The sequence below is a fragment of the Primulina eburnea genome, chromosome 1, assembly GCF_022965805.1.
Source record: "Primulina eburnea isolate SZY01 chromosome 1, ASM2296580v1, whole genome shotgun sequence".
NCBI classification, from domain to species: Eukaryota; Viridiplantae; Streptophyta; class Magnoliopsida; order Lamiales; family Gesneriaceae; genus Primulina; species Primulina eburnea.
In genome coordinates this window covers 50,716,997-50,741,831 of record NC_133101.1, presented here as the reverse complement: position 1 = coordinate 50,741,831, position 24,835 = coordinate 50,716,997, and the positions used below count along the sequence as shown (strand labels likewise).

The 24,835-nt window shown below is 37.5% G+C and overlaps 2 protein-coding genes across 2 annotated transcripts; both read left to right on the top strand.

The window, feature by feature from the left end:
* Positions 1–1,623: 1,623 nt before the first annotated feature.
* On the top strand, positions 1,624–11,664 carry LOC140830373 (uncharacterized). The gene is given in 11 exon segments (XM_073193640.1): positions 1,624–2,611; positions 2,706–2,888; positions 2,957–3,056; positions 3,142–3,163; positions 3,676–3,706; positions 5,747–5,899; positions 6,148–8,227; positions 8,348–8,587; positions 8,590–9,730; positions 10,376–10,459; positions 11,215–11,664. Coding segments are annotated over 11 exon segments (4,170 nt in total). The 5' UTR covers positions 1,624–2,543; the 3' UTR covers positions 11,283–11,664.
* Positions 11,665–14,371: 2,707 nt separating this feature from the next.
* LOC140807752 (uncharacterized) lies at positions 14,372–15,484 on the top strand. Its single transcript, XM_073164714.1, has one exon. It carries the CDS (start codon positions 14,372–14,374, stop codon positions 15,482–15,484), a length of 1,113 nt encoding a protein of 370 aa, XP_073020815.1.
* The last annotated feature ends 9,351 nt before the right edge of the window (positions 15,485–24,835 follow it).

The window sequence follows — 24,835 nt, the reverse complement described above, 5'->3', positions numbered from 1 at the left end:
ATGTCACGCATGTGCGCCGATGCTACTGTCCTCGCACATACATTTCACGTGTAATCTTATTTCGTGTCTCGGTTAATCCTTTCATAATCATATCAAATTATAATTCAATAATTACAGATTATTAGGATTTAATTCTCGGGCATTACATTCGTGTTATGTTAATTAATCGTATTCTCGATCAAACGAAGTTTACGAAAATATTGATTGGATGCGATTACCAATGACCTAGAGGTACATAGCATTATTTCATTAAAAAAAACTTAACCAAACTTCTTTTAATTTCATCTTCAGAAATATTTATCATCTTCCAAAATTCTGAACATATTTCTTTTATTTTGATCCTTCAACATATTAAAAACACATTTAGGTTGTATTTAGATGGATGAATTTGAAATATATAAATTTCAATTATATTTTTATTGTTACTAATTAAACAATATATAGAATCTTGAATCTATATTTTACATATTGACACAATTGTAACATAAAATATAATGAATTTCAAATGCATATATTATTGAGTGAACTTGAAATCCATCATAATTAACATGAAATATTATATAAAAATAGAAGATGTGGATTTGAAGTTTATAATATTTTTTCTCTAAATTACAAAAAATATTTGAATATAATTTAAATCTATGAATTTGAAATCCATCAATTATTAGATTTAAGATATGACCTGAACAAACACATCTCTATATTATCTTGCCAATTTTTTTCCCCTTTACGATTATCTAATAAAATTAACTTGAACAAACACATATCTATATTATCTTTGCCAATTTTTGTCCCCTTTACGATTATCTAATAAAATTAAGTTTAAACACATCTCTATATTATCTTGCCAATTTTTATCCCCGTTACGATTATCTAATAAAATTAAGTTTATAATTATTTTTTGCAAACGCCAACTGCAATAAAATAAAAATAAAAATATATCGTATTTTGTGAGACGGATATCTTATTTGGGTTATCCATGAAAAAATATTATTTTTATGCTAAGAGTATTACTTTTTATTGTGAATATCGTAGGGTTGACCCATCTCACAGATAAAGATTCGTGAGACCGTTTCACAAGAGACATACCCAAAAAAAATGTATGGTAGAAATCTATACTATCTATACTATATTATTAAGTGTGAATACATGATAATAACTACCTAGAGAGAACATCAACTTTTTTTCCAAATTTACTCTTATATGAACTAATATTACACTTTTGTTTTTTGTTTTTAAATTTCAACACACACTTTTATTTATTTATTTTTTTTTCAACAATTAAAATATCAATATAGTCCTTTCACAATTTGTCAAATTTCACTTTAGTTCATCGATAATGATAAAAAAGATTGTACACATATGTATCGTGTGTGCAAAATAACTAGTATATAGAACGTTCTAAGGTTCCGTAATCAGAAATCCGATGGGGAATTAGACTCACCATCGGGACATCTTCGTCTTTTCACAAGACGATTAACGAAACAGTCCCACGTGACGGATTGTTCTCGCTTCCAAACATGGTCGGTGTGAGTGCATTTTTCACACTTGAAAAATATCCAATTTCACACTGCAACAACAAAAACACCATCCAGTAAAACAAAGAACAAAAAAAAGCGGTTTTTTTTTTTTTTTATAATCCAAATTAATCTTTTCGGAGAAAAGTAGAAATCTACTCTAATCATTCTTTCATCCCCACAAACTCCTCCTTTTTCACTCTCTGTACACGCAGTGTGTGTAATTACGGCGAAGGAAAGTGGGAGATACACTGCAATTCACTTAAGGAAGGAGTAAAGCAGAAACCAACTCTGCTCCCCCATTTGTGGTTTTTCTTTCTCTAAATTGGGGGCAAAAAACCACCTAAACCCTTCTGTTTTTTGAACCCAAATGGGTCGAATTTGTGGGCATTTTATCTGCAGCTGGAAATGTTGAGTTGGGTCTGCACTTGAAACTGACTATCGGGGCTGAGACGTGAAGATCTCCCCCTTTACAACGGTGAGGTCTGCTTTTAAGTTAGCTCGATTGTCTCGCATTGTATGCGACTTTAAGTTAGTTTTAGATGATGGGTTTTTACGTTAATCGAGTTTGTTGTCGTAGAATGTGTTCGGTTCTTGCTACATTGCTTTAGATTGAGCTTGTTCTGGGTCGGGATAGAGCCGCGTTGGAGGATGAATCTGACAAATGAATTTGGTTTTTCGGCATAATCAGATCTGAGTGAATTTTGATTTTACGCTTGGTTTGTAGTTGAGTTAATACTGATGTAGGTGAATGTTAGGTAAATCAGAAGAGATGAGAACTCTTGTGTGTACTTCTTTTCACCTCATCGAGAATCTTCTTCTTATTCTTCTCTCTCTGGATTTCTGCATGCTCATTTAATGGATTTTCCATCTTTGGGTGTAGTCTGACTTTAAATGCAGGCTCCTCAGGCTGTGCTAAATGTGATCGGTTTTAAAAAATAGTTAGAAATCATCAAATGTCAAAATTTTTGGGATGGAATTCGGTATATAAAAGAAGAGTAAGGTGAATACATTGTATTCTCCTTGATGGCAAAAATGAAGTCGGATGCACCTCTAGATTATGCTTTATTTCAGCTGTCTCCAAAGCGTTCCAGGTGAGGATTGTGGTTCCTATATTTAATCTCATTATCAAGTTAAAGGGTAATTTCTATCCTTAGTTTTGTTTACTTTGAGCTCTGCTTTGGCCAGATGCGAATTGTTTGTTTCAAGCAATGGCAGCACAGAAAAGATCGCATCAGGATTGCTCAAACCCTTTGTTACACATTTGAAGGTTGCAGAGGATCAAGTCGCTTCTGCTGCACAGTCAGTTAAGCTTGAAGTTGGACGACGGAAAAATGCTGAAATGTGGTTCACAAAGGGAACACTTGAGAGGTATTGCCATTTGCTACTTGGAAAATTGTTTAATTCATGCTCAGTACCTATTATTGTTAATCTTTCAGGTTTGTGCGATTTGTAAGTACGCCAGAGGTTTTGGAACTGGTTGTAACATTTGATTCTGAGATGTCACAATTGGAAGCAGCGCGAAAAATATATTCGCAGGTATTTATATATGCATGATCAGATGGTTTAACTGGTACTTCTGTGACTATAGCATAACTAAAAAATTTCCCCTGTTTAATAACAGGGACCTGGAGATCAACTTTCTGGTATGGATTTCATTACTAATTCTTGATGTATTTTATCCAATATTTTTCTTTTTCTTGATTGTACCTGAAATCTAGACGTGGATAAACCAAAAGAATAAGTGAAAAAACCACTTGTGTTGTGTTATTAAATCTTTCACGGCACCTTGAGGTATGCATCTGTTTTTTGTTTTTGAAGTTTTATCCAAAACAACACACTTTTTTCCTTGTATAGATTACATAAAGCACGAGCATATGATACTTGTTGCATGGAATACCATACCAGTAACTATATTCTGAAATTATTTTGCTGCACTTCAATTGTGAAAGTGGACCTATTTGAATGGCTCATCTAGCTGATTCTAGAGTTTTCAGGAATTGGGGTCCAATATTTTGAATTTTTTCAGTCAGTTAAGATACATTTGAAACAAGTAACATATCTTTAGTTTCATAATTGTTTTGTTCCTTTTTTTTTTTTGTGAAATAATAATAGTCTGTTACTCTGAATCAATGACTTGATATGTCAAATGCTCCAGGTGGCACAACGGATGCAGAAGATGCTACAAAGTATCAACTCTTTACTCTGTTTCACATTTTAACATTATCATTTTTTTATTCATTTGGCTGGATTTATTTTTATGATTCGATCCTAATGTGTGAGATCACTTTCTACCAATGGATGTGATTATTCTGTCTGTACCTCTCTAGTTTCTATCACTTCATGTCAGTTTTGAGTATTTTCTTTATAAGTCAACCTTTATGGCTGATGCGATCCGGGTGAAATGGGTGAGCTGGGTCAGGTGTTCCACCAGATCAAATCAATAATGTTGTTCAGGAAAATGAGTAAGTAGATGAATCTGTGAGCTATAGCTTCCACTGTAACCTGCAGACAAGGAGATAACCAAGTGAATGAGCGCCGGAAGGGTGTCCGGCGTGGCCACTCCGATGCTTAAGTCAGTGAATGATTCAAGCCAAGAACCAATGTAACCAAGTGATGGTTGTGATATTGGTGTGAATGAATGAATGTAAACGTAAAGAGAGAACCTGATATTTATAGTAGAAGAAGTAATGATGACCTCGTTCTCCGTGCTACCTACTAATTATAGTAGGACGGCTGAATACACTATATATTCTGACATGTTAAATCTCACACTGGTCACATCCAGTCCCACCTGATTTTGTCAACCCATCGGCCTAGGTGTCAGAGATGAGACAGTCGCCAACATCCTATTCTGTTAGTATACTCGAGGGCGATGCTCATATCGAGGTGGCTCGGGTAGAAAGTTCCCGGGAGCTTGTACGAGAGCCCGGGCGTCCAGTGGCCCGGGAGGAGACGTCCCGGGCATTCACCCGCCCGGCTTCTGATGAACCCTTCCTGCTGACTTGTCCTGATTCTGGCCATCTATCCAGTATCCTGGGTCGTTCATGCCCCGGGCACAAGAATCGTCCATGACTCGGGCACAACCCGGGCTATCCCGAGGGTATCAATGGCCATTAACTCAGCGCACAGAAGTTGTGGTTATAATGAACCCCATAAGGTGTCAGGTCTATCACATCAATCAGTTAACAAGTAATAGTTGCTTGAAAAGTTTGTAAATGTGAGTTTACAATCCAAATATAATTTGAAGTTTTAAGCTATCTCGGTTGTAATGGCCTGCTAGAATTAATTACATTCTATAATAGTTAGCTTGTGATACAGGAAGTTAAATTAATGTTTGATGTGGATTTCGTTTCATGGTGCACTACACGTAAGTAATTTCGTATAGGTATGCTGCTTACAGATGAAACACCTTTATTACTTGTCTTTTCTTGTAAATATCGTTTGGTTGTTCTCAACCATAGTTGTCAAAGGCGAGCGTAGGCGAGAGACAAGGAACGATTCACTAAGGCGAGCCCAGGCGCTTGCTTGGACTAGCCTTGGAAGTTCACTCAAGAGCTCTTAAAGCGCGTATGAGTGATTTTTTTTAATTACTTGTTTAAAACAAAAAGTCCAAATCCTAGCAACCCAACGCTCCAACATTGAAATCAAAAGAAGAGAGTCTTGAATAGAAAAACAAGGTGAGGACATCTACATCTAAAACAATCAGAAAAAGACTGATTTCACATCTTTTGGATGAAGAGGAAGAAGCATTTGATGTAGAAAAAAAAAATTATAAAAACCAAAGAAGAATACAAATCTGAAAGTTCTAGGGACTCTCATAATTCGATGGAAGGAGATGAATTTGATTTAGATAATTGAAGAATTTAATCATGTTACTAATTACTATGAAGTTATTAATTATTTTTTTGTTTTGAGTGACATTGTGACTTAATTATTTCATATTTTAATATATTTACTCTAACATAAATATGTATTTTAAAAAATTTAAACATGTGCGACTTGCTTCGGTAAGGTGCGCGCCTCGTCTTGTGACTTAGGCTCCATGGCTCTTGTGTGTTTTGCGCCCTTGACAACTATGTTCTCAACACTTTGATCAAAGTCCTTATAATAAATATAGTCGACGTGTCAAATGTCCATCATGAAGGTTTATCTACTTCATCTTTCTCTGTGTACGTATGTGCACGTATATGTCCTGTGCATATTCTGATTATTTACCATCCTCGCAGAAAGGAGCTTTTGAGAGCTATCGATGTAAGGCTTGTCGCAGTTCAGGAGGACTTGTCAACAGCCTGTGCTCGTGCTGCTGCTGCTGGTTTTAATATTGACACAGTCTCTGAACTTCAAATGTTTGCAGATAAATTTGGTGCTCATTGTTTAAAGTAAGTACTTGGAAAACTTTTGGTATCACATTGAAGGAATAATGAAGAACCCACATAGATTAAATATGGTCTGCTTTCGGAGTTTTGGTGTAGTTTTATGTGACTTGAATTATATATCTATGGTCATAACATGAAATCGATTCTAACCTAGATCACAACGGTAAAATTATACCTTATTTGAACAAAATTATTGGTGAAAAAATCTTTATTTTAATTTTGAACTAAATTTAAGTTGTATTTGTGCGTAGTGAAGCATGCTGCAAGTTGATATCACTATGTGAGAGGCGACCGGATTTAATGAATCAGTGGAGACCTGTGTCTGATGATCGAATAATTCGTTCTTCGTGCGGGTCGGACATGTCAATTGATGTCGACAATCTCCCGTCATCACCACCACTCAATCAAGAACAAACTGCCACATTTCAGCAGCCCAATGCCCTTCCTTCCCTTTCCAGCAATCGCACCATCAACATGGAATCAAGCGTCGAGAGGGAAGGTGTCGAGAAGAAAGAGAAGAGCTCATCAAATTCTGATCAGAATCCTGAGCCATCAATTCAGGCAAGTCAGCCTACCAGACGTCTTAGTGTGCAGGATAGGATAAACTTGTTTGAAAACAAGCAGAAGGAGACATCTGGAGGAAAGCCAACTGTAGGGAAGTTTTCTGAACTGAGGCGGATGTCATCTGACATGTCGTCATCTGGAACTTCGCTTTTGAGGAGATGGAGTGGTGCTAGTGACATGAGCATTGACCTAAGTGCTGAAAAGAAAGATACTGAAAGCCCCTCTTATTCCCAGTCAACTGCCTCAGTTTCTCAGAGCAAGCAGTCTGAGGAGAAAAAAGTTTTTGCCGTGGGTTCTGATTCTGTTACACCAGAGATAAAAATTATGGCTAATCTGGGTAGGGTTGGTGATACCAGTGAGTCGAAAGGGAGTTCTTTTAACAAGTTAGGTTCCAATTCTAACTTGGGTCTTGTCGAAAATGTTCCCTTGAAAAGACAAGTGTGTGACTCAACTCAGTCAATATCATTTAATAGCAAGCATCATGATAATTCAGAAGAGAAGAGGCCTTTGCTTGGAGTTAAAAACGTGGTTGTTTTGGGGTTGGGGGATAAAGGGGAGTTGGAGGATTCTCAGAATAGTGAAGAGCTTAGTGATACTATAGAGGGAGTGACTTTGCAGACAGAGTTTGCTAGAGTGAAGGATTCATCTTCTTTGACTCGATTTAAACCTTCTGCAAGCAAAGGCGGTGGGCAGTCTAAAAATTTAAATAGGGAAGATTCTGAAATAAGTGATCAGGCTGTTAGGCAATCACGATCGAAGGTTACCCACAAGACACTGGGAGAATCTGGACTTTCTGATGGCGGTCCTGGTTCAAGAATTCGAGAGGCTTTTGCTTCTCGCTATAAAGGGAATGGAGGGGATTCCTCGTTCGCGCATCCAGATGTAAAATCTGTTGCAGAATTTGTAGGAGTTGAAAAGAAAGAATCAAAGTCATCCGAGAAGGTAACCGATAGTTCTGTGCCAAGTATTGAAAATTCAGGCCCTCAGAGAACGAAGTTCAACAAACAAGGCTTGGCAGCTGACCATAGTCGAAAGGCAGAAATTCAAAGAGATGAAAGCTGTTCTGTCGGAATCATTGGGGGGGCCTTCTCTGGTAAGTTCTCAATAGACACTGAAGAAAGCCTTGATTCGTTTAAAACACCACCGCTTGAGCAAGCTGAAAGAAAAAGACAGTCAAAAGGTAATCAGGAACTTAATGATGAGTTGAAGATGAAAGCAAATGAGCTTGAGAAGCTTTTTGCTGAGCATAAGCTACGAATCCCAGGTGATCAATCTCACTCTGGCTCTAGAGGCAGGCCAGCTAAAATGCAACACGAGTCAACAACTAGTTTATACCATTCAAAACCAGTAGTCAATATTAGTTCCCAAGTGTCTGGCTATTACCCGGCAAGAGAACCTAACAGGAATACCAAAATCATAACCAAGCTTGATGCAACCTCCATCCCAAAAATTATTGATAATCAGAATTATGGTGATGCTTTAAGTAAAGAGTTTTCTGAGCTTTCTGTTTCAGATGGTTCTCGAGGGAAATTCTATGACAGGTATACCGAAAAAAGAGATGCAAAGCTAAGGGAAGATTGGAGTTCCAACAGAGCAGAGAAAGAAGCTAGATTGAAGTCCATGCAGGATAGTCTTGAGAGGAGTAAATCTGATTTGAAGGCCAAATTTTCAGCTTCTGAAGATAGACTGGATTCAGTATCCAATACTCGTCGACGTGCTGAGAGACTCAGGTCATTTAATAGCAGGTCAATTACGAAAAGAAAGCAGGTAGATTTGTTATATTCTACTGATATATGCCCCTAATGCGTGCCCATGCAATTTTACGAGTTTAATGGAGTTGATCTTCTGTTTCTGTTTAACCGACTTTGTAAAAGTTTTATTTGTCAGCAACTTTTAGATTTTGGTGATGGTGAGGATGATGAAGAAGCATTAAATTTTGGGGAGCAGAATCATCTTCAGGAAGATGTTCCTTTAGATCACACCACTTTCGTTGATGGTGTCTCTTCAGGTGCACAGGATAAGAAGCTTTTACCCAACAATAGGAGTCTGTCATCATCAAACGGTACCTCAGCTACTCCTGGTTCAAGATCTGCTATAAGAACTTCCAGTATAAATTCTAGGAGGCGAAGACGCAACCAGAAAATCCACTCATACAATCTGTACCCAACTTCTCTGAACTGAGAAAAGAAAACACCAAGCCATCTTCTGGAACCAGTAAGACGACTCGTTCACAAGTAAGAAGCTATTCCCGTAGCAAGAGCAGTAGTGAAGAAGCAGCGGCTGTGAAGGATGAGAAGTCACACCAATCACAATTATTGAGGAAAAGCTCAGTAAATCATAACGAGTTAAGGGATGTGTCCCCTTTGGAATCCGATGGTGCTGTTTTGACACCGATGAAATTTGATGAGGAAGTTCCCAAGAATGTTGCAGCTAAGCCTTTTCTCAGAAAGGGTAGTCGTACAAGCTATGTTGCAAGAGCAAGTAATACAAAACATATGGCCTCTGTGCGATCTGAGCCTATAAAGAATGAAGAAGGAAATAATGACTTGGCCTCTGGAACAGATGACTTTGAGAATACTGGTAAAGATGAAGTAGAGGAGGAATTTGAAACCTTGAAAGCTGAAGGTCACGAGGTTTTGGACAATGAAGAACCAAGATTGGTGATGGAAACTGAGAAGTTATTTGATTCAGGATCAGAAAATGGTGATAACAAGATGGCATTTTCTCTACTTGACCAAGCTTTGGGTTCTCAGTTATCTACAGTTGTACCCTCTGGCTTCCACCCTGTTGAATCTATGCAAGATTGGCCTGGGGAAAGTCCTATGTTATGGAATTCACGCGTTCAACATTCATTTTCTTATCCTCATGATTTGTCCGATGTTGATGCATCTGTGGACTCCCCAGTTGGAAGTCCTGCTTCATGGAACTCACAGTCGTTAAGTCAAGTTGAGTCTGATGCAGCTCGAATGAGGAAGAAATGGGGAACAGCTCAGAAGCCAATGTTGGTGGCCAATTCATCCAATAATTTATCCCGTAAAGATATGACTAGGGGATTTAAAAGGTTTCTGAAATTCGGAAGAAAAAATCGTGGCTCGGAGAGTTTGGTTGACTGGTTATCAGCAACCACATCAGAAGGAGACGATGATACTGAAGATGGACGTGATCCTGCTAACCGGTCATCAGAAGATCTGAGAAAGTCAAGAATGGGATTTTCTCAAGCTCAACCCACTGATGATAGCTTCAATGAAAGTGAATTTTTCAATGAACAAGGTGATTCATGATAACTCATTGCATATTGGTGTTTCTTTTATTGTGGTTCCTTCTTTCCAGTTTTTGCTGTTCTGATTAAAGAGTAAAGTTTGAGAAAGTAACTTTAATATCTTTGAAATTATGGACCTTAATGTTAATGGATGACACTTGTGTACTGAGTGAGATATAAAACCTTTTGGCATTATGTTACAAAATTATGTCCTACATCTGGGAGATCCCAAATAATAATTCATTTTATGATTTATTTCTTGATTTTTTAATCATCATCATGTTAATCCGCAGTTATATGCTCGTCTCACTGTATAAGTTTGCATTATGAGCTTCTCTGTCTCTCTCTCTCTTGATTTGTATGTATATACGGACACACTTAGTCAAAGAGGATCTATGCAGTGTATTTCCTAACAGACTAACATAAGGGGATACAGCTTTGTTGAATTATGCAAGCCAAGTAAATTCAAATTTTTCTCATTTTTGAGGTGCCTGTATGTGCATGAACAAATTAAAGAATGTTTGATTGTGGTTTTATGTGATTGGGTATCGTTATTATCTTTTCCAATTCTCTCCCTTCATTTTTTGTTATTGAACAGTTTTTTCTTTCAATACTCCATTTGTAGATTTCAAGTTGACTTTATTCCCTTCTTACAGTTCAACCTTCACAGAGCTCTATCCCAGCACCTTCGGCCAACTTTAAACTGAGGGACGATCCAATGTCTGGAAGCTCAATTAAAGGTGACTTGTATGATTATATGTATGTATATATATTTTTATATGTATTATATATATTTGAACATGACCCGAAGAAATACACTCTTGACTGAACATTATATGCTCGTGCTTCTAATTTACAACCTACGGTACTGTTAATCAGACCCATTATTATTTATTGTCATTGGCTGTTTGAACTTCGTTTTGGCTGGAAATTCATTGTTTTGAAGCCTATAGAAAATAGATACACTGTGCCTCGGCAAACACTCATTCTTCTCAAGATTAGAAGATAAGTGTAAGACTGGAGGCTTTATATCCGAGGGAGTTTCTTCGTGGATAATGTTGCTTTGCACGATAAATTTTTTATCTTGATTGTTGGTTTAAGTCTCGGGTTTGTTTATGTCGAGCCTCTGTTCCCTTGAAGAACTACTTGCCGTCAATGCAGAAACACATTTAAGATCACACCTGATGCGATAATTTTTAATGCATACAACAAACTTTTGCTAATTTGGGAATCTAAGTTCTTTATTACGCGTGTGCACATATTATATGTGACTGTGATACAGAATCGAAGCCCTGTGAACCAAAAGGTAGTTGGTTGGTCTCATGAATGGGTTTCGTTTCCAAGGATAGCTCAGCGGCGCAATTGTAGCAGTTTTGGTCACTCACTGTTCTGTTTGTTATTTTGAAAATTTGATAAATGTGGAAGTACGTTTTACTTGTGTTTTCAGTGGAACAAAGAAAGCTTGTATGTTTAACGATTTGGTTTGATTTTACAGCTCAAAGACCATCGTTTTTCTCACTGTCTTCGTTTCGGAGCAAGGGAGTTGACACAAAGCATAGATAATCGTCTGAAACAGGGAAGGTAACCTCACAAATGCTCGGCTTTGCTGTTTTACAACTCCTATGTGAGAAATATCAGAGTATGCTGTATAGCTTCATGAATTAATGTTGCCTACGCCTGGGGATTTATTTGCATGTGTATGTTGTGATGGATGGACAGTTCCAATTGGTGGAACATTAAAGTGATTTTGGTAGTTAAATCATTCTTTTCTGAAACTGGGAGATGCACTGGATTCGTATGAATATCATTTTTAGTTTTATTTTGAGTCGCAATAGTTTGGATCACTCTCAACTAATTTTACCTTTGTGTAAGAAGGGATGTACGAGCGTGTGTGGAGTGGTGCTATAGTTTAGTGATATTTCCCAAGCTAGAGAAATTTGGTTGCGATTGTGTCGAGTTGAGTTGCTAAAACGTCAAGTACTCGAATTTTTATATAACAGTTGGGAATTTAAGGCAATATTTGTTTATCTTCAAAATGTTTTCTTATTTCACAGAAACTATAATTTTTCATAATTTGTCGATCCGATTTCTATTTGCCTATGTGATCATTATTTTATATTTTATTTTTCTTTACTACTAAAAATGATTGTATTACCGTATCATATATTTTAATAGGCACACTATGTTCTCAAGTTTTTCAATAATTATATTATATCTATATTATTTTATTAAGTTTGAGACACTTAGAATAATCAACTTTGGTGTTATGATCTGTTTTAATAATTATATATCAATAAAATGTTAAAATTTTAATGCAAGTTATATGTAGTTCAGCAGATACAATCATTGTTTTTTGAGGTTTAAGATATATGTTCAATTTTCACTGAGATCATTTTTTAATTCTTCTATTTTTCAATTTATATATCAAAATTACAGTGTAGTTCTTACTATTTTTTATAATTTTATTTTGATCATCATTTAAATATACATCAGTAAAGTACAAATATCTCTCTTCTCTGCGAATCATTTTTTGAACACCGAAATTCATCGGTTAAGTGCTCAAAAAAGGGATTCTATATTGATTCTGATTTTTGTGTCTTTATTTCCCAAATACTGAATCTTTTTATTTTTTTTGTCTATACAAAACTCTATAAACCTTAATAGGTCTAAGTGACAAAATTCTGTTTTTAGTACTGTTTTATCAATTCCTTTCATTTGGATCTGTTGCAACTTCCAATTGAAGTTTTAAATAAAAAATTCTCTTTATTCTTCCGTTCATATGTAATTCATACACAAATGAATTATAAAAAATATTGCGTGCATCGTTGCACTAGTAATATGTATTGTTTGTCGTGGTTTAGACAGTATTCGGTCCAGAAGAAAGATGAATGAAACATGATAGATTTTACAACAGAAATCTTATGCTTAGGCCTTACTAAAAGCTGAACTCTTATTTGAACTTCTATTTGAAAAATATAGCTTTAGATGGATAAACCATTTATTACATTACATCAGTGTAGCCGGACGACCAAAACACGTGATTGTTGGAACTTAAGCTGATTTCTGTGAGTCTTAATATCTTCTTCCCAAGCATTATCGTGTAAACAAAAACCGTGTTAATCTACTTTCAGCCCTCTAAGTGTTTGTGATATTGACTCAATGAGTAATTCGAGCAGCAAGACTGATGGCAAAGGTGTGCAACAAAATGCCAATGCTTCGACTGTTGGTTCCTTGTCTGAACAACAGATGAATGCGCAAAGGATGAATGAGCAGTGTGATACTAATGTTGAAGCACTGGAAAATTCATCTGTGCCTAGCAAGAAATCGGTGGAGAATATTCCTCCAAGCTTGCACAAGCATCCGGATATTTCTGAGGTACCACAAAAGAAAGCTAAAGTCTCATATGCTAGTTTGTTCAAGAACAATAGAATGGCAAATGCAGATTATAAGCTCGAGCTAGTAGATACTGGAGTGGATAAACTCAAGTTTGACATAAATGATATCGATTCTATTGAGGCCACGTATGGTATATGTCTTCTCGGCTATGTGATTAGTGGCAAACCACCGACTGCTGCCCTTTTTGATTTAGCTCGAAGGTGGGGTTCGGATATTAAGTTCCAAACACATGAGAGTGGCTGGATTATCTTCACCTTTCCAAGTATTGAAGCTAAGGAGAAGGTGTTGTGTGGAGGTTCATATATGGTATTCGGGTACCATCTTTTTCTTAAGGAGATGCCGAAATGTTTCAGATTTAGAGAGGAGGATATGAATTCGGTGCCATCTTGGGTGCAAATTCATGGATTACCACCGGACTGTTGGAACTTCAACATCTTGAGTAAGTTGTCTTCTCGTCTAGGTACTCCTATTCACATGGATATGCTTACTTATCAACGTAAACGGGTTAAATATGCACGTGTTCTAATTGAAATTGAAGCTTCCAAACCAAAGATATCGGAAATGACTATTGAATTACCGATTGGGGATGTAGTGATTAATTTTGAATATGAACAGGAATTGAAATTTTGCACTTATTGCCGCAAGGTTGGTCATATCAAAGATACTTGTGTGCACTTTTCTCATCGAAATACGACAGATTTAAAGGGTGGGGCTGGAATTCCAATCAAAACCAATTATCGAGCACGTGCTAAGAGTGTTACCTGGCGACCTGGCACTTCTCGGGGGCGGCCTATTCATCGTAAATCTGCTGAGGCAGGGCCTTCTTGTTACCATTCTGTAGTGCCTCCTAAATTGAATAGGAATGATGCTGGTTCTTCTCCTTCCAAGGCTAGTGAACCTACTGATGTGCTGCCGTCTGCTGGTGATGAAACAAATGCCCAACAGTGTGCTGCTAATGATAAAGGTAAGGCACCGATGCTTTGTGATAACATGGAGACAACTCAATGTCATGTTCCTACTATTGTCGTAGAATTCAAGACTGTGATTAACAATAAGAAGAACAAGAAGGCTAAGAAAAACACCAAAAACGAAGCATCCAAAGTGGGAAATAATAAAGAAATGGCAACATTCTTTGAAGATATGGAAACAAATAGCCCTTGTGATACCGAACCTATGGAAAGGAATAATCCTAGCAAATCGGCTAAGGTTGGAAATGATGAAAAGGGGCGGCAACCCACAATTGCCTTCAACCCTCAATGAAGCTCGCTTGTTGGAACGTTAGAGGTTTTCACAAACCTCTAAAACAAAAGAGTGCTCAATCTATCATGACTACTCACAAGCTTGATATTTTTGGTATTTTGGAATCGAAATTTGATGAAAAGGCGCTCAATGCCATGCTGCGGTTACGCTTTCGAGGTATGAATGCTATCCATAATTTTCAGTTTAGCATTAAGGGGCGTATTTTTGTTTTATGGAACTCTACTACAGTTGATCTTGATGTTATTTGCATGAGTGATCAGTTTATTCATGTTCGAATCAAGTGCCTAAAAACTGAGTTTTGCTTTTACACTTCCTTTGTTTACGGGCTTCATACGATTTGCCAGCGACGCTTGTTATGGAAGGATTTACTAGATATTGGTAATAACTGTAACATTCCGTGGATGGTTTTGGGGGATTTTAATAATGTTTTGTCCCCGGATGAGAAGTTAGGTGGATTAAAGGTCAAAAATTACGAAACAAAAGATTTTGTTGATTGTTTTAACTCGTTGGATTTATCAGATCTTCGGCATATAGGCTGCTATTACACTTGGATGAGCCATCAGGTTTGTAGTAAATTGGATAGAGTTCTGGTTAATAATCATTGGTTGACTTCGAACACTTTTGCTATTGCTGAATTTATGGTCCCTGGTTGTGTTTCGGACCATTCGATGTCTATTGTGGTTTTTCGTGATACAGAAGCACCTAAGAAGAAGCCTTTCAAGTTCTTCAACATGTGGGCTTTGAGTGACAATTTCGAGGCATTGGTATCTGATGCGTGGAGATATAGCGGCGGTGGTACAGCACAATACCGACTGAAACAGATGTTCAAAAGTTTAAAAAAGCCTCTACAAAGGATGAATCAGCAACAATTCAGTCACATCTCTAGTAGAGCATTTATAGCTAAGCAAAATCTTATGGCTATGCAGGAATCATTATTGATTGATGGGGTTTCACAGGTTGGTTACAAAGAGGTTAGGCGGAAGGCCGAGTTATTGCTGGAAGCTGAGAGATTATTTGTGAGAACCCGGATTTTTCGAAGCAAAGAACCTCATAAAGCTCGGAAAGTAGTTCAAAAAGAAGCCAAGGCAATGCAAAACCTTGAGAATTGAGGGTACGTCGCTCAGAAGAGGAAACCCTCAGCTCAAGGAAACTCCAAGATTCTTGGAAAAGAAACCCTTAGCTCAAAATCTAAAACCCTTAGTTCAAGGAAGTTCATTCATTCTTGGGGAGTAAACCCCTAGCTCATGAGCTCGATCTTTCAGCTCGAAGAAGCTCATCCTTTCTTGTCCTAAAAGAACCAAAACGGAGCAAGGAGAAGAGCTAAAGGTTTGGACAAATTAATTATGCAAGAAATAACCTTTGAGTAAACCCATGAAGGAGCTAAGGGAGGAGCTAAAGGACTAAGACATATTAATGATGCAGGAAATGACCCTTTAGAAAACCAAAGTGACAATTAAGGAATGCATGAGATTTTGAGCCATCATAATGATCACATTCAAATCTTTTCTTGGACCCCAAGTGTTGACCAAGGTGGCTAGGTGGAAAGCCTTTTTGGCACCTATAAATATGGCATCTAGGTTGAGAGAAAACACACCACCAAGCCTACAAGAAATTTTGGCTCTTTTCCCCTCACACTCCTAAATTTCGGCCAAGCAAGGAAAAGAAAGAGAAGGAGATTTCGTGCAGTCCAAAGTTTCTAACCAGTGTCGGAGTGCTGCTCGACCGAAGATCTCAATTGTCAAGTCGCGCCGAAGTGCTGCCAAATTTTCGGAAGACAAGTTTGTGCCAAAGTTTACAATTTTCGAAATCTTCCTACAAAAATCTGTAAGTGGGCTTTTGTTATATATTCGTTTGTATTTTTAAACTTGAATATGTATATCATGACATGCATATCTGTGTGTCTTCGTTTTCAAAAATATGACTTCTGTCTGTTTAAAATTTCGATCGATTATATGTTTCTTCTGATATTCGAAATTCTTTGATTCCGCTGTGTCAGTATGAAAACTCTGAAATCTGAAAATCTGAAAAGTTCTGTCTGATAAGTCTGAAATCTTTGTTGCACTGTTACGATTCGAATTTGAAATGGGACGAGAATTGTAATTCTGTCTGGCCCCCATTGGTGGGTATAAAACCATGTTCTGTCTGGCCCCCATTGGTGGGTATAAAACCATGTTCTGGTCTCACCCCTTAGAGGACTATCATATTGGGGACAATTTGACCATGGAAATGAGATGAGTAACAGTGTTCTGTCTGTTCTGATATGTTCTGTTCCGAATTGAAATGATCTGTATTGCTTCTGTTTTGTTCTGAATCATTTGATAAGTTCTGTCTCTTATTCGATTTGTTTCCGTTGTGCCAAGTTAAGAATATTAGTTTTGAAAGTATGTTAAAGAAATGTTTAAAGAATTAAGTTCTATATGTATCTTTGGAATCGATCGACCCCCACTTGCTGAGTGTTTTCCCAAAACACTCACCCCTTACAAATTTCAGATAAAACTGAGGAACAAGTAAATGAGGATGAGCAAGAGGCATTCTGGGGATGGTGATCGACTGCTGAGATCAAGAATTCAGAAAATGTCTATCTTTCCTTTTGTTTCATTTCGAAAACTCAGATGTAATCTTCATTTTGCATTGTCGTTGTAAGACAATATTTTATTTATGAAAAAGACTGGTTTTTGGCATTTAGATACGAGGCTTAATTGTTTTCAATTAATTGTTAAACAATGCCGGATGTCACCGATGCTTCGGACTCGGGGCGTGACATTTAAGTGGTATCAGAGCCACCAGGTTCATAATCCCGCTGGGATTTTGACAGACAAAATTTGACGAAGTGAAATTTTGGCAAAAGCCTAGTGCATTCTGAAACAAATTCTCATTCTTTCCAAAATTCTTTGAGAAATTCGAAATCTATTTCCTTCAATCGTTCTGCAAACTCTTAGTATCGAAAATCCCACGACAACATTGTTTGTGCCTTTCTATCCTTTATTCGATTCTGAAATTTTACATCAAGGGATGCCTTCGTGCTCGTGCTCAATCCGTCCTTCGCAAGCGTCAACATACCATTGAAAACCAAACACGAGAGATTGCAACCCTGAAGGATCAACTCGCTTGAGAAAAACAAGAGAACAAGAACTCGTAAAGATTAAGAACCTACTGCAAACTGACATACAACGTCTCACCCATCACCTTGATTGAGCAGGAGCCAGCTCACCCTAACCCTGTGTAAATGGTACGACTAGTTTCCCTTAGCCGAGAGTGATAATAAGGATTGGAACTGAGAAGGATATTGCCAACCGCTCTCGTCATCGACACGAAGACCTTGCTAGAAAGCAAGAACGTTACATCTCCAAGCTTCATGGTGATATGGATAGAATGCAAGAACAACATAACTATATGCACCTTGTCATGGAAAACATGGAAGAAGAAGAAGAAGAAGAAGAAGAAGAAACACCTATGGAAGTAGTGGAAAAAGAACAGTGATGATGAAGAGATGATAAGGTAGGCTGGACTAGTATTATGGTTAAAAGATATGAAAAGAAATAAGTGTAACATTTCTTTCAGGATGTACAGAGATAAGTTCAATTATATTTTTGGGAACATACATATCAGAGATAATTTGACTTATATTTTTGGGAATACAAATACTCTGATATGAGTTGACTTACATTTGGGAATTTACTTATCGAAGATAAGCTTCCGACTTAAGATGAAATGTTTGACTCGTGGATAATAAATTATTTATGAAAATATGAGATAAGAATTATATTAGTTCGATATTCGGACGTAGAAGTTGATTTTTGTGTCAATAATTAGCGGGTATGGACATAATTTGGGATGTTAAGCAATAAATTTAAAAATGTAGGATTTTGGAATGTTTAATGAAGATAAGAAACAATAACTTAAGGAATTATGGTCATTACCTTAGGTAAATAAAGAGAGTTATGAGATATTGGTGGACATCGAGGGAAGTATAGCATGCATAATAAGTTCTGACTCTTCTTATAGTAAAAAGAAAAATAGGGGAAAGATTTGTGGAGAAAGACATCCAACAAAACTTGTTTGTATTAAAAGCATGTTAGGCTCATAGTTTTGATTAAAGACATTTAGTAAAAGAAGAATTGTTTGAGGAATTAGTTTCTTCCACACAAGGTTGAAAGAAATTTTAACCAAGTTATTGGGACTTAAGTCAATAGGCTGATAAGGAGTTATGTTCTAAGATTCTATATTGGTTTTAAGTTTTGAGATATTAATCGTGATAATTTTAAGATGGAATAAAAATAAGTATGAATACGCATATTCAGTGCCGATTTTATTCAGTGTACTATGGGAATTGATTGGACAAGAATCATGCAATGGTAGATTGTCAGGATAAGAATTCCAAACTCCAATCCAACAATAAATTGTATGGGCAAAGATAAGGAACAAAAATCCTTCCTTTATGCTTCTCAGACCTAGAAAGCCTTTGGAGTATGGCTACGAAGTCTAGCTTGCAATAATGAGAGAAGCAAAAGAAGGAATGTAGCTCAAGGTATAAAATATTCTTGTGGTACGAAAGTTCCGAAAGCGTTATTTTGAATTATCTCAGACTGTGAAGTAAAATTCGAAAGTAACTTGATAGCTCGTGCTACACTAAACTCTAAAGAACCCTGGCAGAAGGCTTCAGTTGAACTCAAGGAGCTAAAAGTTCGATTCCAAGATTTGTTAGACAAAAACAAATCAGACCAAGTTCTTCTCCTTGGAGAGATTCCATTTTATTGGTACAGAAGAATGGTGAAAGCACAAGATAGTGTGTCGATCTACAAAGAACTCAATAAGATCAAGAACAAATGTCATCTTTCAAGAATAAATGAACTTTTCAATCAGTTAAAAGGAGCTAAGATCTTTTCAAAGCTCTATCTAAGGTCGGACTACCACAATTGAATGCCAAGGCAGAGAATATTCCTAAAACAGCCTTAAAAAGAAAAAGCTATGGACACTATGAGTTCATAATAATTCCTTTTGACCAATGCTCCAACAACATTCATAGAACTCATGAACAGAGTGTTCCAGAAATTCCTCGACAAGTTTGTGGAAGCATTTATTGATGATATTCTTGAATATTCAGCAAGTAAGGAAGACCGCAAGGAAGATCTTCGTTCTGATCTGCAGATGCTCAGAGAAGAATAACTATGTACTAAATTTGAATTTTGACTAAAAAGAGTCACATTCCTGAGTCATATAATCTCTGAAATGAGCATATCAGTGGGTCACAAGAAGGTGGAGACAGTAAGGGATTGACCTTGATCGAATACTGGAATAGTAAATTTGAAGTTTTTGGGATTAGTTGGCTATTAAGAAAATGTGTTGAAGGATTTTCTTCCGCTCACCAAGCTCACTCAGAAGAACTCTAAATTTAATTAGAGTGAAGAATGTGAGAAGATTTTTTAGATCTTGAAAAAGAAACTCGTCTCTACGCTAATATTAGCACTTCCCGAAGAAGGCAAGAATTTCACAATGATACATCAAAAGAGAATTGTGATGCGTTCTCATTCAAGAGGGCAAGTAATTGGCTATGCAACGATGAAATTAAAATCATGTGAGCAAAACTATCCAACACATGATAGTGAATTAGCCACAATTATATCTGAGCCAAAGATCCAGAGAATCAATTTCTTTGGTGGCAAAATGTGTGAAATTTATCGACCATCAAAGCCTCAAATACTGTTCACACAAAAGGAATCAAACATGAGGCAAAGATGGTGGATCAAACTATGGAAAGATTATGACCTAAGGCTGACAAGATAGCGGATGGGCTAAGCCAAAAGGACTACATAGTGTTACAGCAAACATTTTGTCCAATATAAACTCAAAGTTCTTTCCGATTTTGGAAAATGTTTTCAGGAAACCATGAGTACCAAGATCACTCTTTGCACGGCTGGTCAATCCCAAACTGATGGCCAAACTGAGAATAAAAATACAGACTCTTGAAGAAATTCTTAGTGCATGTGCCATAGACTTCAGAAGAAATTAAATAAACACCCCCTTTTGATTGAATTTTCCTATAACAATAATTATCATGGAAGCATTGAAATCAGAGAGAAAGCTACTTGAATTGTTGATATAGTAGCTATTATGAAGGGAAAATGCAAGGCAGCTCATGATCGACAAAAGAGCTGGGCTGATTTAAAGTGAAAACCGTTGGAGTTTGAAATCGGTGAGAAAGCTTACGATAAAGTTTCCCCTATGAAAGGAGTGGTTCGATTCAGCAAATCTAGAAAGATAACTCCAAGATATGTCGGACCCTTCGAAATACTGAGAAAAATGGGAAACCTAACTTGTCAAGCGGGCTTTACCACCAGACATGTCAAGGATTGACAACGTCTTCTACGTCTCACAACTAAGGAAGTATGTCTCATGTCCAAGTAGCATTCCTGAAGTTGAACTGCTACTAATCAAAGGAAATGTGACGAGGAAATGAAATATGAAGAAATCCCTATTCGAGTAATGGACACCAAAAACCAAGTGCTAAGATGCCGAACAATTCCATATGTCAAGATACAATGGTCAAATCATATGGAAAGAGAAGCAACTTGGGAATTTGAAGAAAGTATGCGCACTCGACACCCTCATCACTTTAAAATTCTAGCTAACTAGAGTTTCGAGGACGAAACTTCCAATAAAGAGGGTGGGATGTGAGAACCCGGATTTTTCGAAGCAAAGAACCTCATAAAGCTCGGAAAGTAGTTCAAAAAGAAGCCAAGGCAATGCAAAACCTTGAGAATTGAGGGTACGTCGCTCAGAAGAGGAAACCCTCAGCTCAAGGAAACTCCAAGATTCTTGGAAAAGAAACCCTTAGCTCAAAATCTAACACCCTTAGTTCAAGGAAGTTCATTCATTCTTGGGGAGTAAACCCCTAGCTCATGAGCTCGATCTTTCAGCTCGAAGAAGCTCATCCTTTCTTGTCCTAAAAGAACCAAAATGGAGCAAGGAGAAGAGTTAAGGTTTGGACAAATTAATTATGCAAGAAATAACCTTTGAGTAAACCCATGAAGGAGCTAAGGGAGGAGCTAAAGGACTAAGACATATTAATGATGCAGGAAATGACCCTTTAGAAAACCAAAGTGACAATTAAGGAATGCATGAGATTTTGAGCCATCATAATGATCACATTCGAACCTTTTCTTGGACCCCAAGTGTTGACCAAGGTGGCTAGGTGGAAAGCCTTTTTGGCACCTATAAATATGGCATCTAGGTTGAGAGAAAACACACCACCAAGCCTACAAGAAATTTTGGCTCTTTTCCCCTCACACTCCTAAATTTCGGCCAAGCAAGGAAAAGAAAGAGAAGGAGATTTCGTGCAGTCCAAAGTTTCTAACCAGTGTCGGAGTGCTGCTCGACCGAAGATCTCAATTGTCAAGTCGCGCCGAAGTGCTGCCAAATTTTCGGAAGACAAGTTTGTGCCAAAGTTTACAATTTTCGAAATCTTCCTACAAAAATCTGTAAGTGGGCTTTTGTTATATATTCGTTTGTATTTTTAAACTTGAATATGTATATCATGACATGCATATCTGTGTGTCTTCGTTTTCAAAAATATGACTTCTGTCTGTTTAAAATTTCGATCGATTATATGTTTCTTCTGATATTCGAAATTCTTTGATTCCGCTGTGTCAGTATGAAAACTCTGAAATCTGAAAATCTGAAAAGTTCTGTCTGATAAGTCTGAAATCTTTGTTGCACTGTTACGATTCGAATTTGAAATGGGACGATAATTGTAATTCTGTCTGGCCCCCATTGGTGGGTATAAAACCATGTTCTGTCTGACCCCCATTGGTGGGTATAAAACCATGTTCTGGCCTCACCCTTTAGAGGACTATCATATTGGGGACAATTTGACCATGGAAATGAGATGAGTAACAGTGTTCTGTCTGTTCTGATATGTTCTGTTCCGAATTGAAATGATCTGTATTGCTTCTGTTTTGTTCTGAATCATTTGATAAGTTCTGTCTCTTATTCGATTTGTTTCCGTTGTGCCAAGTTAAGAATATTAGTTTTGAAAGTATGTTAAAGAAATGTTTTAAAGAATTAAGTTCTATATGTATCTTTGGAATCGATCGACCCCCACTTGCTGAGTGTTTTCCCAAAACACTCACCCCTTACAAATTTCAGATAAAACTGAGGAACAAGTAAATGAGGATGAGCAAGAGGCATTCTGGGGATGGTGATCGACTGCTGAGATCAAGAATTCAGAAAATGTCTATCTTTCCTTTTGTTTCATTTCGAAAACTCAGATGTAATCTTCATTTTGCATTGTCGTTGTAAGACAATATTTTATTTATGAAAAAGACTGGTTTTTGGCATTTAGATACGAGGCTTAATTGTTTTCAATTAATTGTTAAACAATGTCGGATGTCACCGATGCTTCGGACTCGGGGCGTGACATTATTTGTTGCACAAAAGGCGAAAATCAGATACACTATTGAAGGAGATCGATGTACCAAGTTCTTTCACGACCTTGTTAAAAGAAACACCAAGAGAAATGCAATTGTTGCTATCAAGAATTCCGATGGCTGCACAATCACGGGTATGGATGATATTGCTAATGAGTTCATTATCTTCTACAAAAATCTATTGGGAACACAGGTACCAACGGTTCCAATTGATCATGATTTTACTAGTGATGGGCCGAATATTCCCATGGGTGTTCGGAAGGATATATCGCAGCAGCCTCTTCGTTCTGAAATAGATGATGCGTTGTTCGATATTGATAACGATAAAGCTCCGGGATCCGATGGCTACGGTGCTTACTTCTTCAAAAGCACTTGGCATATTATTGGTACGGATGTCTCGAATGCCGTCCTTGAATTCTTCAGAAATGGGCAATAACTTAAGCAATGGAATCACTCCATAATTTCGCTGATACCGAAGAAGGCGTCTGCTTCTACGGTGAATGATTTTAGACCCATCTCTTGTTGCACGGTCTTCTACAAGATAATTTCGAAAATTCTTGTCAGCAGACTTCGAAAAGTGGTGGGTCATTTGGTTAATGGGGCACAAGCTGGGTTTATCGAAGGTAGATCTATCATAGACAATATCCATTTGGCTCAAGAATTACTTCGAAAGTATGCTAGAAAAAGAGGTTCCCCAAGATGCATGCTGAAAATTGATCTTCAAAAAGCGTATGATACAGTTGATTGGAGTTTCCTTCGTGCAGTGTTTATTGGTTTTAATTTCCCTCCAGTTTTCGTGAAGTGGATCATGGAGTGTGTCTCGACAACTTCTTATTCGATTGTGCTCAATGGACAGTTTCATGGGCATTTTGAGGGACGAAGAGGACTTCGACAAGGTGACCCTCTTTCCCCTTACTTGTTCACCTTATGCGTCGAAGTGCTTTCCCGTGAGTTAAAGCAGATGTCTAGCGATGCACGTTTTGGTTTCCATCCTAAGTGTCGTAACTTAGGTATCACTCATTTAGCTTATGCGGATGATTTATTACTGTTGTCTAGAGGTGATGTTCGTAGTGAGTTAATTTGATGAAATCTAATGCATATATGGCAAGTGTGTCGGATGCAGTGAGACAGGAGATACTTGATGTTACTGGCTTTGCCCTCGGGGGACTCCCCTTCCGTTATCTGGGTGTTCCGCTTGCTTCCAAGCACCTTCGTGCTGCGGATTATAGCATGCTTGTGGCTGCAATCTCGAATAAGATCACATCTTGGCCTCGGCAGTCATATGCCGGGAAACTTGAGCTTATCAGGTCTGTTGTTCAAGGTGTTGCGTGTTATTGGTTGTCTTCCTTGCCCCTACCCAGTTGTGTTATTGATAGTATATACTCGATGTGTCGAAGTTTTATTTGGCCAACCAAACATCCCCCAATCGCCTGGATCACTCTTTGCAAACCAATTGATGCGGGTGGATTCGGGTTGAAGAATCTCAAGGCATGGAACAAAGCTTTGCTAGCAAAAACTCTATGGAATATTCATATCAAGAAAGATTGCCTATGGATAAAGTGGGTTAATCAGGTGTATAGCAGTTCATCAGATATTTGGAGTTGGGAGTGGTGTAAAGATCATTCGCCACTCATTAAACAGATTATTACCATTCGTGATGAAATACTGGCAGCGCATGGTACTACGCAAGCTTCGGTTTTGGCAATGTGCAAGTGGTTCGGTGGTGATAAGGGCTTATCAGGTGCGTATGATTTCTTCGTTGGTAGATGGGCTAGATGGCCTTGGAAACCACTTATATCTAAGCAGTGCATTCTACCGAAACACAAGTTCATTTTGTGGCTATTTGCGCATCGGAAGCTGCTCACTCGCGACAGGTTAGGATACCTTACTGATAAAGCGTGTGTACTTTGCAATGCATCCGACGAATCGGTTAATCATTTGTTCTTCGAGTGCTAGCTATCTGCCACAATCTGGAATTCTATTCGATCTTGGTTAGGTATGACTAAGTTAATGGGATCTCCTACTACTGTTCTA

Excerpts from the sequence above, each read along its gene's own strand:
- LOC140807752 (XM_073164714.1), top strand. The coding sequence starts at position 14,372 with ATGAAGCTCGCTTGTTGGAACGTTAGAGGTTTTCACAAACCTCTAAAA.